General features: G+C 41.8%; 1 protein-coding gene across 3 annotated transcripts in view; it reads right to left on the bottom strand.

Annotated features, from left to right (window-relative positions):
- The window catches only part of PDE8B (phosphodiesterase 8B), a 205302-nt gene that overhangs the window by 87800 nt on the left and 101092 nt on the right, over window positions 1-16410 (bottom strand). For all 3 annotated transcript variants that reach the window (XM_033110238.1, XM_033110239.1, XM_033110240.1), the window contains 3 exons: window positions 6124-6314; window positions 2752-2811; window positions 292-349 (listed from right to left, as the gene is read on the bottom strand). In XM_033110238.1, coding sequence (XP_032966129.1) covers window positions 292-349; window positions 2752-2811; window positions 6124-6314 — 309 coding nt within the window. The remainder of the gene's footprint in view (window positions 1-291; window positions 350-2751; window positions 2812-6123; window positions 6315-16410) is intronic.

Raw genomic sequence — 16410 nt, 5'->3', positions numbered from 1 at the left:
GGTAACTTTGGGACTACAGAATTTTCCCTGATATAATAAGATGTGTTTTTATGTCATTCCATATCTGTAGCTAAGATATATGAAGATATGAGAAAAAAAGGAAAGAGGCTTGACTAGCAGTTGCTCATTACCGTCCCATAAGAATAGACACTTCCTGTCCTTTCCTTCCCTCCCAGTCCCAGAGCAGAATTCCCTTAGCAGTTATCCATGACTGTTTGCCTTCACTGTGGTGGGAGAGCTAAGGGTAAGATGCCTGCACCCCAGAGAGGTGCTAGCTCATCTTCTACATACCCTGTTGAAGCCTGCATGCAGAAGAGGGAGGACTGAGGCCTCTTCATGGTCGCCCGATCTGCAGCAAAGCAGAAAATGTGGTCACTCAACAGACACAAATCAGGATTCCTCACACTGACACACAGAGAGAGAGCAATGAGGCAAGCATGGCGTTGGCTCCAAAACTGGCTTCCTGACCAGCCTGTGCTCATGGGGTACACCTGCCTTCAAGGACCCAGACTCCCTCATCTGCCAGACTCCCTCAGATGCAAAAATAACAAAACAGCAAGGTGAGAACTCTAGCAGTGTGTCTGAAATCATTCTCATAGGTACCCTTGAGGGCCCTCTCCAACTCTGGGCTGCCCTTGGGAGTTTGAGCAAGTGTATAGGAGCAGTCCCATAAAGGGACAATGTAAGTACAATGCTCATCCCAGAAACAGTTGTCCTGTCTGCCATCTCCAAACCTTCTAAAAGCACAAGTCCCACCCCAAGACCTAGCTGGGTCCAACGCTCAATGTGAGGAAGATATTATAACAGGCATTATATGCTGCTGCACCCCATGGCCAAATGGGAAAGACGTGTTATCAGGAATGCCAAGTGAGAAAAGAAGAAAACAAAACTTGAATGTTGTCACTTATTTCATGGGAAGGTTTCCTATACTGAGTCTACAGTTGGGTCTTAGAACTTCAGTTTGAGTAGAAGGTGGGAGTGTGGGTCAGCTTGCCACGAAGACATGCTGGGCTGTTTCCATTATGAGAGAGAAAAGCTTTCCCCGAGACAGCCAGCAAGTAACATGGAGTATACACCTTGGAACACAGGGTAGGAAGATGGAATAGAGGGGATTGGGTGGAGGAGCAGACGAAGAACAGTAAGAGAAGACCCAGTGCTCACCAGTGGCATTACCTGTAGCTGATCTCTGCCTCGTCCCCCATCCCACCCAGGGAGAAGCTGTCTTCCCTAACTCCCTTTCTCCTCAGGAACTCAAGGCCCTACCTTCGTTGACTAATAAATCAGGACTGGCACAAAAAGGGTTCCAAAGGTATTAACGATGTTCTATTTCATAAGCGGAGTGGCACAAACTCAACACTTGTTTTCATTATTACTCCTTGATACACAGAATATTTTATTAAAACAGGAGGGAAGGTGAAAAATAATAATAAACAAGCCACAGCAAACTATAACTTGTCAAGGACAAGTAGACATTTTTGCTATGTGAGGAGGAAAAAGAGTGTTTTGTTCTTGGGCCCATGGAGTAAGCCAGGCTTGGGGAGAACGCTGGGGTCCTGGTGCACATCTGGAATTCATGTCCAAGACTCGAAGACCTGAGTCCCCACAAGACAAAATATAAGCCCGACGGCTGAAGCAGGCTGACTGCATACCACAGTGCCACTTATTCATTCCCTTTGAGATCCCACCTCCCACCAGGATGGCGGGGCGGTAAGGAACCAATAGGGACAGTGTCTTCACTTTCCTTGCCCCACAGCCCGTGGCAGGTATCAGGGTATCAGGTATCAGGAAGAGACACAGCTCCTAGCAAGAGACTCAAGGAGTATCAGGTAAGGAGAAGTCTTTGGTTAGGCCAAGACTTTGAAGCCAGGATTTCCCACTGTACCAATACGGCTTTGGAACGGAGTATTTCAAATCTCCCTGGGCTGGGATTGCTTGGGGAAAGACCAAAAGTCTGAATCGCTGGCCTGCCACCTCCTACCTTGCAGAATCTGTGCCATTTGCCACATTGGTGCCAAGTCCAGTAGATCCTAGGCCCCGATTAAGATCTTATTCTCCCCAAAGCTAATGACAGCTATTTAGTAATTACAACACATTTTGGTACTTGCAAAGATTCCAACCACTGTAGTTTGTACCAAAAAATTTTTCCTTCTAGATCTTTCATTCTAAGTGCTGGCCATTTTAGACAATAAACCTGGCAGAGCAATTTCTCATCCCACAGTCTCGTACCTATAGCCCAATCTCTCTTTTCTGCCTTCCAACACTGACGTACATCTTAGTCCTGCTTCTCACCATGTAACTGTCCCAGCACATAAACCACACAACCCTTATCTTGCAGTGGATTTTGCACTGGAGTAGATTTTGTTCTCATGCTACCATTTGTTTGTCTTAAGTGAAAACCAAGCCTTCTCCCATCTCTTTTCTTCCAACAAAAAAGATAAGCTGGAACAATGTTCCCTCCAGACCTTCTCCTTCCCAGACTTTCTATTCATTTCTAGCATATAAAGAGGAACCATTTTCTTTTCCTGAGGTGTACGAATATGTGGTAACAGCAAATAGACATGATAGAGAGAAAAACCTAAGTATTTCCAGAAACTCGCAAAACAAAGAAAACCCCCACAGCAAGGTCTAAGGCTGGTACTGCAGGGCCAAGGTCATGCCTATTGTTCTGCCAGCTCCAAGACAGGATTACATCAGACAAATGTTTCAGAAAGAACAGGACCATTTCCAACGGGCTATGATAGGGGAGCTTACGCTTGTGAAACCACCGCAAGGATCACCGTGTGCTCGGAGGGATTCGTGGCCCGGATCGACCTGCAACAAGAAGGCCCCACGTCAAACCAGATGACCAGGGCTTTGGTACATTAAACCAATGTGTTACTTCTTCACACTGAAAAGGGCACAAATTCAAATCTTCCTCTAAAGAAAAAGTCTGAAAACACATGGAAGACGATAAAGAAAGATGCCCTTGTGGATGAGGACAAGCTCTTTGTGTTATTTAAAAAAAAAAAAAAAGTTTTTTTTTTTTTAAATTCCTAGGCAATTATCCAGGAGGTCAGATCTGCCAATTTTCCACTTCAAAAACCGGCAAATCCCACTTTCTGATTGAAATTCCACTCTGCAAAATAATTGGCAGTCCTACAATTCTCTACTTATCAGTTTGTACTTGGGAGGTAATTGAGTTGGATCCTTTTTCTTTTAAAACAGTAGACTGTTCCGAAAGTTGACCTTATAATAAAAACGAAAATGCTCGCTGGCAGCTGGATATACCAATGCAGGTTGAAGCGTATTAAAAATGGTACACAGAGCCATCCCAGTGTTTCAGTTGTACTGCTGTTTGTCCTGAAACACTTTAAACAACTGCGTCATCCACTAGGGCTGAGAAATATTACAATATAGCAACTGTCACTGTAATGATATTTGTTGTACTATGACCACCTGTATATAGTTTATTCCCTAGGAATTTAACAGGATGAAAACATGTAATAAGGATGTAGAATTTTGAAGTTGGTGAGTCTTCTTAGAAAACGTGCTATGAATGCTGCAGCTGAGACTCTGGATTATTCTGGTCAGGGGTTGTGAAATGGAAGAACTTTTCATAATGGGCCACACACTTGAATCTTGGTACAAACAGGTGCCTTGCTCTGGCCTCTGCTTATTTTGAGATCCCTCAGAAGAGAACCATTATCTCCAAGAGCAGAAGGCTCAAGGCTGCTCCTGAGTAATTTGTGAAACAACATGTATTTTTTTTTTCTTTCTAGTTATTGGGATTTTAGGTCTTCTCCATTTTAACGTGTTTGCATTACTGCTCCCACAAGGACAGGCAGCTCACAACGCTCCATCCTCTTCAACTCCAGAATTTCCTGACCTTTCTCAAAAAATGCACCTTCCTCATTTCCTGTGCCTTGAGACCTCACACTATGTGGTGGAAGGCTCGAGAAAATGACTGGCTACTGTCTCTCTGGGAAGTGAAGTTTCCCCTTATGGATAAATGGTATTTGAATGACAAATACCTTTGGAGACAATGCCTTCCTTCACTCACTGTGGGGCAGGAGAAGTAAGTCAATAGTTCTCCCGTGCAAGCACAGACTACTTCCCCTTCAGCCAGCCCGCAGAACAGGTCCTGGTAAGGTGAAGCTACATGCAGTTTCCACTTAGTGGCCTACTGAATGCATTTCCAGAATTACCAGTTAGCACCTAATGAAAAAATGCAGTGTTTCAAAGGTATGCTCTAATCTCTAAGGAAACACTAAGCACTTCTCACTTTAGTTCGGGCTTCTTCTTACCCAATGAGGTGTCAAGAGTACACTTCAGGGCTACATTCAAACGGGGGTGGGGAGGGGTGGAAGGTTGGGGAGGGTGGGGTCGGGGCAGGGGAGGCCTTAGGCAAGAGGCTCATACACTGTCAGAACATAACTGGGCTGGAGCACACTCTTGCTTAGATTCTTTGGAGATTGGTTTCCATTTGGGGGGTTGCTTCCTGCTGCTTACCTCTTCTCTCTCATTCCTCCAAAGGAGCTGTTGTGGTCAGAGGGAACTGAACCTCTTCATGGTGGAGAGGACTAAGGCAGAGCCTGGGGATAGGCAGGGCAGGGGTCCAAGGAAGCACATAAAGCTAAGGTCCAGTCTAGCTCAAGGGATCTTGGACCACAGATGACAAGAAAGAATGCACATTTGCTGAGAGCGTGTCCTCCACTCAGACATCTTAGGAAACATGTGCTGGCAGTCACACACAGGAATTGGGCCATCCTCAGCAGGACCAATACCGGTCGGTAAACACACTAGCAGATACGTAACCTGGCTTCTGAACTGCACCGATCCCCCATTGATTTTCTGTGCAGCTAAGACAGAAGTACACTTATCAGGAAACAAAAGTCCATTTCTTTATATTCAAGGAAGATTGTAAAGCTCATCTGCTAAAATGGGCCTTTCCCTGAATTAAAAGAATTCTTCCTGTTAGTTTCTTTTTACACCTGAAGCTTGTCTTAAATCATTCTTTGGACGCACAAAGGACCGTAGCTATTTCTGCCACAATATAATGTGAGAAAAGTCAGTAAACACCAAGTAAAAGTAGACATACTCAATTAGAAAGGACCCAATTCTACCCTGAAAATCATGTAAAAAGATATTTCTACTAAAAATATCATCCAAATATTGTATGATACGTTTTATTTATTAACACAAGTAATAATTAAATAGGCAAATATTTCTATGCAGGAAAATAAAATGACTTGAGGCCAGTAGGGACATTTTAAAATAGGTTCCTTAAGAAAAATTCTTCTTTGGCAACCTGAAAACTGTCAGAGAGCGGCAAGGTGCTGCCTGTGATGAGAAACTTCCCTTAATCCACTCATTTCTTGTCAGGGGATCACTGGTTCTAAGAAGCCATTTCCCTATCTTGCATTTCATTTACTACTTTCAAGAAAACTCCAGCTCCATATGTAATTGGAGTCTGCCCTGGCCTAGTATTTAATTAGTGACCTCTTCCTGTCTAGCTTCAAAGCATTCCACTTCTGCTAAATGGATCAGTTCATGCAGAGCTAACTCTTAGGACTGCATTTATTTATGAACAGGCATGCGTTTCCTCCCCAGAGTGCCAGCATTTCTGTAAACAAGTAGGGGCTTTGGATCCCTGGGAGATTTTCTGCTCCTGCAAAGTGGCTGCCTTTTCTCCATGACTGCTGTCGAATCCACCCATCTGTGTCAGGCAGGGAAGAATGTATATTTCACACATTCTGATGCTCATTTTGGGACAGAATAATTAAGATTAAAATATCTGGTTTACATCCAAACCATATCTCCATATCTGTATAATAAGAACTGTTTGAATTTTAATGCTTTTTTTTTTTTTTTGGTGAAATATGAGCAATATTCAGGGGGAAAAAAACACCCTGAAGTTTTCAGTGGTGCCCAGCCCATACCTCTAAATTCATCAGAACTCAAATGTGGGAAAACAGAAAAGGTGAGATAAATCCATAGCTTTGATCACAGAAATCTGTATATACTGCTTAGAAACATCAAGACATATTTTAGAAATATTTGGGATGGAACTGGAGACATCTAAAAATGAATTTCATTTGAAGCTGTTAAGTGGACATTGACTAAACATTAAATTAAGGAAGGTACCTGCACACTGCTTCTGCATCAAAGTTTCGAGTTTGTCTGTGATCGATTACAATAATTTCATGATGTTTATCTAGAAAGCATTCAAGGGCTGACTCCGGAGTCCGGGCAATATTGCATCTATAACCGGCTCTGTCACAGGCCCACCAGAATCCATCACTCTGACTATCTTCCTTTGCAAAGATCAGCAAAACCTGGAACACACAGAAAAAAAAGCATCTTGACAGAAATCATCACAGTAGAGACTGTTAAAAACGAGCTTATGGTACACTGGTTACAAATGTAGCCTCCAGAGGGAAACTAACTGGGTTCAAATCCCTCCAACTGGTTCCAGTGTACCTTTGAACAAGGCATTTCCTCTCTTTGGCCTATGGTCTCTCCTCTACCAGGTGTGATAAGAGTAATTCCTCGAAAGCTAGTTGTGAGACTTGAATGAGCACAGACTAGTCGGTGGTTGCTATTTATTTTTAATTTCCCAATTGCCTTTATTTTTAAATAGATTAAGCAGTGAAATCATTAATAGGACAAGGAATACAGGCTAGATGTATATGTATGGCTCACGTATACATCTCTTTGGTTCTAGGGCAGGCAGCATTTGCCTGGTGGCACCTGGAGGCCACCTCTCTGAACTTAGCCCTTAAGTTCATATAAAGATACAGGAAATGATGGGAACTCAAAATGATCTCAAAAAGTAATTCTAACATCCAACCCTTGCTGGAATCTGGAATGCACGACCATAAAACGTGAAGCTCGTGGAACCGTACTGAGGAAAACGTGAATCTTTTTGCCTCCCTGAAAAGCGCAGCCCTACCCCTGGAAGGAAGGTAGCGGTAACTTATACCACGTTTCCCTCATCACCCCCTGGGATGTGGGACTCGGATTCTCCGGCAGGCAGAAAGCCAGAGATGGCCTTACCACCACCTGAACTTGTTCATTCATTCACTCGGTTATGATCTATCTCCCCTATTAGAATTGAGTTTCAGGACAGCAGGGACCTGCCTGTCTCCTTCCCTGCTGTAACCCTGTGCCGCCCAGCACTGGGCTGGCACTTACTAGCTGCTCAGTAAAGATTTGATCAGTGAAAGGATAACTGCATGTAGGGGTTTCTGCAAAATGCACAAGGGCTTTATTATTAACAGGAATAAGACTACATCACAGCGATAGGAAAAACATATAATAACCAATAAGAAAAACATATAATAACATGAAGATATTGATAAAGCATTTCATATTCTTCAGCACCCACTTCTGGCCTTAAAAATTAGGAACAGAAGGGTAATTTCTCAACATAATAAGCCTGTAAGCCAATGGCCAATATCCTTCCTCATGATGACATACCAAATCTGTTTCATTAAAAATCAGAAACAAGACAAACTGTCTAACTATTACCACTATATCTTAAACATGTTTTGTCAATCAAAATTTTGCAACATATAAAAATATAAACAATAACATAATGAACCTTATGTACCCATCACCTAGCTTCAGTAAAAACCAATTCCTGGCCAATCTAGTTTCATTTCTATCCCTATCCACTTTCCCAACTCCTGTATTACTCTGCAAATCCCACATATCACACCATTTCATCCATCTGCATCTGTTAACAACAAAGACTCTTAAAATACACCACTTCACACCTAAACCTCTCAGATAATTCCTTATCATTAAATATCTAAAGGTATCATAAATATCCTTTATTTTACACTGTTTGAATCATTCCCTGTTTTCTCAAAGCCATGTTTCCAGAAAAAATACTTTTCAGTACGATTCTGACGTGGCTTTAAATCACAAGCCAGTAACACGTGAGGTAGCCACACCTAAGGGCTCTCTGAGCCAGGCTCAGTCACTCCTCCACCCAGGGTGCTCCTAAAAATCTTCGGCCGCAGAGCTTTCTACGAAGACATAGGAGATGGCTCTCCCAAGAGAAGTGAAGGGCAGAGATTTGTGGATTTCGATAGTGCAAAGAAAGCCTTCACACATAACTGCTGACCAGGGAGTTACAAGGGAAAAAAATCAGGTAGAATAACCTGGTTTGTGCACAACGTCAATAGCCGTTTCCTTGGTGTAGCTGTGGTATTAACATGAGAAACTCAATATGCAGAATCTAAAAGTCAGAAAAGGTGCCAGAGCTTCTTGTCTCCCATCTGCCTGGCTGAATTATGGCTTGCTAAACAAAAACGTCAACACTTTGTATTTCCTTTATACCATGATTCTTCAGCATTTGACCAGTACAATAAGAACACGGCTGGATTCCCATGTTGGACTCTGCTACAGATATTCATCTCGTATGTCTTACGTGTCCTTAAAATATGGGAGTGTTCCACTTTTGGAAAAATAATGTCATTATTTAACAAATACTTCCTGGGTCCCCACTATGTGCCAGACACTTTATAATTGCTTAGAATACTCTGATGAACCAAACAGAGATCCAAGCATAGCAGTGGTGGAAGGACAAACAGTAAACAATCGATATAATAATAAGCAAGTGATATGGAATGTCGCAAGTGGTAAGTGTTACGTAAAAACCATGAGGCGGGGTCAGGGGGATCAGGAGTGGCTGTTGGTAGCAGCGCTAAGTAGGGTGGTTAGGGGAGGTTTCACTGAGAAAGTGACATAGGAGCAAATGCCTGAAAGAAACCAAAAAGTGAGCCAAGTTGACATCTGTAGGAAAGCATTCGAAGCAGGGGAAACAGTTCCACTGGCCCCTACAGTGGGACACATGCCTGCTGTGTTCCAGGAACTACAAGGAAGCCAGCATGACAGAGGGGAGGGTGAGAGGGTGGGAGAGAATGTCAAGTTCACAGCAGAGGGCTAGATCATGGGTAAGGCCTTCTAGGTCATTCTAGGAACTTAAACTGGATTCACGTGGAAACTTACAAAACTGATTGAAAGTGGGGAATTCTATTCATTATGCCTTGTTATTTTCTGTTTTTCTGATGCTTTGACTGACCCTGGAGAGACCTGCTGAGTCTGGAGAGACTGCCCCTCCCAGGGCTAGCAGATTCCCAGGGACAGCAAAGGACTTGCTAGGAATGCACTTTCCATATGCAAACCAATCCAGAGCTCAGACCCCTGCCATCTCTTTTACCATGCGCTCACGCTCTGGACCACTATCCACCTGCCCTGTCATTCCAGGGCCAGGTACCACACAACTAGAGACCTCCCCTGTGCCCAGGCCACTGAAACGATGCAAACTAGCCAAACCTGCTCACCCTGCCTCACCCATTCCTTCCCATAGAAACCACAATAAAGGTTCTTGCCCACACTTTCCCTTGCTCTCTCTGCCTCACGACCAACCCTGCCGCTTCCGCTTCCCCAGTAGTCCTGCGTGGTGTGGCTTACCTCCTCCTCTTGGAAGCTGTGAGTAACAAACTATCTTTTCAATGACAGTCATCTCCTGGTCTGTTGGTCTCACCCTACTGGAATAATAGGAAAATCTACATTTTTAAAACGGGAATATTTATATTATAAAGCACTCACTAGAGAATTTCTTTGAGTAGTGTTTAAAATTCTTTCCATTTATAAAAAATTCAGAAAGACTTTTCAATAATTCAACTCCTAAGCAAAGTGAAAAATCTATGGGAAATAAAAATATATATAAATTTTAAAGTACTATAATTGCCCCTTTTATTGAAGTCTGCCTGCCTCTACGAACTATTCCTTTTCTAGGAAAGTGATGGACCCAAGGAACCAGGGTCAGACTCTCTGTCCCTGTCTCCCAGGCCACAGCTGGGCTAATGATATTCTGTTTCTAGGAATTTGGAATTTGAACAGAGAAACAGGAGCTCGAATTAGGACCCATGGCTCATTTTAGGAGAGATCCTGAAGAAAGAACCTTACACTCCTTCGTTGTCAGACTACTCAGAGATGGCTCATTGCCACCCTTTCTAAGCCATGGTTTTTCAACTCTTCCTTGGATTCTGAAAAAAAAAAAAAAAGCACTATTTTTCTAATGTAGTTCTTATTCATTTACTTACTTTTTTGTATAAAGCAGCTGTTACTTGCAACCAAAGGACAAAAACAAACGAACAAAGAGAACCCCTTAAGCCAGGGGTGTCCAAACTGCAGCCCGTGGGCCAACTGTGGCCCACAATCCATTTTTTATTGGCCTGCAGCAAATTCCAAAAATATATTTAGTTTACTTAAATAAACCAGGTGAGGCAATACGTACTTCACCTCGAGTGAGTGGCCCGGCTGTTTGTGTATTTTCCCACATGTGGCCCTTGGTAAAAAATGTTGAAAAAAGTTTGGACGCCCCTGCCTTAAGCAATACAGTCCCTCTTCAGGTTTAGCATTCTGTGTATCAATATTTAGTTTCTTGTTAGATGTAGACATTTGTAAATATTTACTGACCATTCACTGAGGCGAATCTCATAAAATGATTCTGTGAAATATATTTTGAAAGTCATTATTAAAGGCATATGACAACTTGATTTGTAAAAAGTCTGAGTAAAGTGACCATTTTACTTACCCTAAATATATAATATGCAGAGCATTCATTCAAAGAATGTTTATTGAAGACTATCACACCAGATACTGAGTTAAGAACTGGGAGTAAAAGGCTGATGGAGACGGACACAGCCCAGTCTCTGCCCCTAGGATGCGCGCCGGGGAGAGAGTCAGCTAAGCAGACAAGTACAATAAATGCAGTAATGAGTGGGGACCCAGGACAAAAATCGCAGCATAGAAAAACAGGCACAAGGAAACAGTTCTGTTGTGTCAACCTCACTGTACGGTTGTAAACACAGCAAACGAACTGATCTTGGGTGAAACCTGGGACAATGAGGAAACTTCTTCTTTTAGGGGCAGATCTTGGCCAATTTGCATTCTGTCCAGAATTAGAACACGAGAGGCAGTCCTCACTTAGCGTGGCCATGCCAGACCACAAAAATGACCATGCAACGCAATCTTAATAAATGATGATAAAAATGATTGTTCCATGACATTGAGAAACTTTTGTCAAACATTAAAAGCTTTCTTACTGTTAATTATAAACACATAGGGAAATAAATGTAAAACTAACACTTAGTCAGGACACTGCGATTGAAAACATTAGAAACATTGAGAATGAAAATGTTTTCTTTTTAGAAACTTATTGGAAGTTGTTCTAACAGGGCTTGCCTTTTTCTAGTTGTATAAATTATTATACAGAGTGAGCATCTTTGCTGTGCCTTGGTGAATTATAAACTCCTAAGTTTGGATCAGCTTCCAACACTTTATCCTCTGTACTTTCAATGTCACAAGAATAGCCCCAGAGTTCCTTTAATGAATGTGCCGTTTTTTTGCTGGCATCATTTCCTCTGTGACATTTCATCCTTTTTGTTACAACCATTTTCTTCATTTACTCCGATAAACTTGCTTGCACTGACTTACTTCCTCTGGTGACTTTCTAGAATCTCTCCAAGGTGGCAGTGTCAACATGCCCACAATTGGCTGTTTCTCCTCTAACTCCATGTACATTCTATCTGATTTTCATTTCCAATGTTAACACTTTTCATTTCTTTGCTGCACCTTCGTCTTTGCTGTCTAATTCCCTCCCTCTTTCAATGAACTATTTTTGTGTAATGACATGTGCATGACCACGGAGAGACAAAGTGGCAACACAACTACACACTTGGTTGTCTATGCTTGAAATGAAGAACAGCTAGGCAGAGACAAATCATGGAGATGCTGAAAAAGGTGACATGACCGGTCACTGATCATGCTGCATGTTTGTTATCTACATACTGGTTTGTGGACTGAAGAGCTAGCAGCAAAGTTCATACTTTATGCAATTACTCACAGCTAAAACACTGACGTAACTACAATCTGAAACATGGTGTTGGGAGTTTGGTGCTATTTAACTAAACTCTGAAAATTGTGCACACTGGAACCGTACTGCTTCTTCAATATAACTACAAAAGACCTCCAAGCGCCACGCAGGGCCTCCCTCTATCTCCAGGGAAGAGTCTATCGAAACCTTCTTGGAACCATAAAGTTAATTCATCTGTTGACCCAAGCTGGAATGATGAGGGCAGGGCTAGAGAATGAAGAGCAGGGATCTGGTGTGAGAAGCTGCAGAGGGCTAGCACACACAGACTGCACAGGACGTGGGTGGTGGGGAGGGTCCCAGGGGCAATGCCAGGAATGGGGCCATGACTCGCATGAGTTCTCAGGGCAGGAAGGAACTCTGGGGTGATCCATCAACCCCCATTCAACAGATGAGGAAGCGACTTCCCAAAGCTGGACCCACACGTCCCACCAACTCCTCGTTCAGTGATCTTTCCATGGCTCCAGCTGATGTTCTCTTGCTTTGCTAGAAATCCTTGTACTGTTCCTTCGATAATTTTAATTGAGAAAGTACTGAAAAATACCTTTTTGAGGACAGCAATAATCTGTCTTTGATACCGTTTCCCTGAAAATAAGACCTAGCTGGACAATCAGCTCTAATGTGTCTTTTGGAGCAAATATTAATACAAGATCCGATATTATATTACATTATATTATATTATATTATACCCGGTCTTATATTATAGTAAAATAAGACCGGGTCCTATATTAATTTTTGCTCCAAAAGATGCATTAGAGCTGATTGTCTAGCTAGGTCTTATTTTTGGGGAAACACAGTAGCTAAATTACAATGAAACTTCTCTCTGGTGAAGGCTAATTATGAAAAAAATAAAGACAAAACTACCTTTTCCTTAACCTGAAGAAGACAATATGTTTTCATTATTATTAGTGTTCTTTAGATATGGGTGTGTCTGCACGTCTCCAAATGTATTACCAACATCTACTATTAAACATCCAATTTTCAGACTACTTGGTTGGGCTTTAAGCAAAAACTGGATAAGAAGGAGCTTCTAAACAGACCACATGTATAGATCATATAAGTTGTATCCACATAACACTAAAGAACTAGCCAATTTGATCAGAGGAGGGATCAATGCAGTTGGATAAAAATGGCATGGAAGCTTTCCTTAAATGTCCCTAGGAAAGTGATGCTAATAACAGCTAAAGTTTGACGAGAATTTTCAAAGGGCCAGCCCTTATACCAGAAGTACTTTAGATATACTATCTTATTCATAACCCTCTAACAATTCTTTGGAACTGGGCATTATCGCCATTTTATAGATATGCAGACTGAGGCTTGAAATGGTTAAGAGACTCACCCACAGCCACACAGCTAGCAAGATTTGAACTGAGATTGATCTGACGCCAGAGCCTGTGTAATCATTATGTTAAGTAACTGACTCTCTATCAGTTTTATTTTTACCCCCTAAAATATGGGATCAAAATTCCTACCAACTGCGTGGTTCCACAAAACTGGCGGGTCAGGCAGAAGACACAACGTGGTATCAGCAGTAGGGCAGACAGCGGGGAATGCTGACCACAGCAAGTTACTGAGTCTGAACGTCTCCATCACTCGGTCATTTCACTTAATACGCAAAGAACAGTTCCCCATGAGGCCACATGATCTCCAACAAATAACATCTCCAATATGCAAGAGTTCCAGAAATATCCATGTCTATATAACATGGAAAAATAAAATTTAAAGGGAAGTGCTGCCTTGCTAGGAAAAAGCTGAGGCCACAGCTGTAAAGCTCTGTTCCCAAGTGCAGCTGGAAAGCCCTGCGTGAGGGCAGCGAGCGCACTCTGAGCACGTCAGTTCTGCCCTCTGGGGAAGCAACTGTGCTTCAGGCACGGACGAAGAAAAGGCCACTTGATTTTCAGATGTTATCATGTTGATATGAATCTATTGCCTCAGAATATTTCCCCTACTTTTTATTTTGTTGCCAAGACTGGAAAATACGACTTTTACGGTGTGTCACAGCCACTCATGGGGAGACATGATGCCCCCGACAATACCTCCCTGCACTGCTCTCTAACACTCCCACCCATTCCACTCCTAACGGTGCTCCTGCCAGCTCGTGTGCGGTGCGCTGGGCCCCACGTTACGTGTCCTGACATGGGAGCACATTTCCCCTGGCGATTTCAGAAACGCACTCTCAAAAGCAACCACATCCTGAAATATTTTTATCAAGCAAATTCCTCTGCAACCCTAAGCGCTCCGGTTGATGTAACTAATTAACATTTTTGGCATGCCAGTGAAGTCACAGAATATTTTTCTCCAAGAAAACAAAAAACAAAAACAAAGGCACTAGGACATAGTATGATTTTTCTAAGACAGTTGCAATGGCAGGAACACCAAAACACTTAACTAGACACTACTGCCCCTAAAGTTAGGGTGTTATACAAATACTAAGACCGACTGCCCGACCCTTCTGGGTGCTCAGGGAGCATCGTGCAGTCGCTCTTCCCCCTGCAGCGCCCTGTGTGGAGCCCTGAACACGTAGGTCCTCAGCAGGTTCCTACAGGAGAGATCGAGGAGTGCGATGCTACCTTTGAAAGAGGCCAAATAGTAAAGGCGGCTTCCGGCTCAGTTGAGCTTCTCATATTTTTTAAAGGCAGCTCAATTATTTTGTCCCTCACTCAGCTCAGGACTCTGACCACTTGCATGTGCTGTCATTTGGGGCCAAATTCATGGGACTGGAACCAGGCAGGGTACACAGTAGCGCTGGGAACATTCCAGCTCTTGCACTGGGGGATAGGTTCATGGTATTCATTTTATTATTATATTTCATAGCTCATGAGTACAATTTAAAAATATTTTGGTATGTTTTAATATATCTAATAAATCAAAATTACAGACAATTATTTTTCAGTGGTTCGGAGTGGGGCTGTTAAAGGATGTTTAAATTCTGCTGAGGACCAGATGTTTCAGATGACAGAAATATGATATATTTGAGACTTTGTTATAAAATTTGACTGCTAAACATGTATATTAAAAAAAACTTAAGGGTAACCACTAAAAAGATAGAAGCACACCCTATAGCTTCTAAAACAGACAAAATAAAAGGTAACTCTGAAAACTCAATTTGACAAAAAACAGAAATAAGAAAAAAATAAAGAAAAAGTGCAACAAAACAGAAGATACAAAATAAGATGAATTGTATCAGTAATCACACTCAATGTAACCAGATTGAACTCCCTTATTAAAAGACAGACTCTCAGAATAGGTGTTAGAAAAATATTATATGCTGCTTGCAAGAGACATACTTAACTTAAAGTTATAAAGAAAACTGAAAATGAAAAGACAGAAAAAGATGTATCAGGAAAATGTTAACCAAAAAAAGCAGGTCACAGTATCACCAACAGATAAAACATAATTTAAGGGAAAAATTTAAAAAGGGATACTAAATAATAAAAAGGACAGTCACCAAGTATATATACACGATCAAGAATACACATTAAGGGTGGGCCGGCCCACTGGCTCAGGCGGTTAGAGCTCCATGCTCCTAACTCCGAAGGCTGCTGGTTCGATTCCCACATGGGCCAGTGGGCTCTCAACCACAAGGTTGCTGGTTGGATTCCTCGAGTCCTGCAAGGGACGGTGGGCAGCGCCCCCTCCAACTAGAGATTGAACAGGGCACCTTGAGCTGAGATGCCACTGCGCTGCTGGATGGCTCAGTCCTCTCAACCAACCACGAGGTTGCCGGTTCGACTCCCGCAAGGATGGTGGCTAAGACTGAAAGGACAACAACTTGAAGCTGAACGGCACCCTCCACAATAAAGATTGAAAGGACAACAATTTGACTTGGAAAAAAAGTCCTGAAAGTACACACTGTTCTCCAATAAAGTACTGTTCCCCTTCCCCAATCAAATCTTTAAAAAAAAAAAAAGTGCGATACCATTTAAAAAAAAGAAGAATACACATTAACATCACAGACTAAAAATATCAGCAAATATTAACAGATATAGGTGATATTGACATATCCACTATCATAGAAACTAATAGATCACAGTCAAAAAATTAAGATAAAGATGGTTTGAATAACACAATTAATAACATTGAATTATTTCATGAATATAGAACCCTGTATTCAACAAATAGAGATACATCTTTTTAAAGGCTTTTTGTGGAATATTAATTTCAAAATTGGCTACATTATTAGCCACCAAACGAGTTGCAAAAAATATTAAAGAATCAGTAACAAAGGCATCATAGCAATTCAATGTAGGAAGGAACATATAGTCTTTTCAACAAGTGGAGCTGGAACAACTGGACATTCATATGTGGACTTCTAAGCCTTGACCTCTATATCACACCATACACAAAAATGAACTTGAGATGGATTATAGATCTAAAATTAAAAGTTAAAACATTTCTAGAAGACAACAAAGAAATAACCTTTTTTTTTTTAATACAAACCGATTTTATTTAAATAACTTAAATTGCCAATTATTTAACTT

Source organism: Rhinolophus ferrumequinum, chromosome 7 (genome assembly GCF_004115265.2).
Source record: "Rhinolophus ferrumequinum isolate MPI-CBG mRhiFer1 chromosome 7, mRhiFer1_v1.p, whole genome shotgun sequence".
Classification (NCBI taxonomy): Eukaryota; Metazoa; Chordata; class Mammalia; order Chiroptera; family Rhinolophidae; genus Rhinolophus; species Rhinolophus ferrumequinum.
Note: the sequence above shows the minus strand (reverse complement) of the source record. Positions and strands in the feature narration are given on the sequence as shown.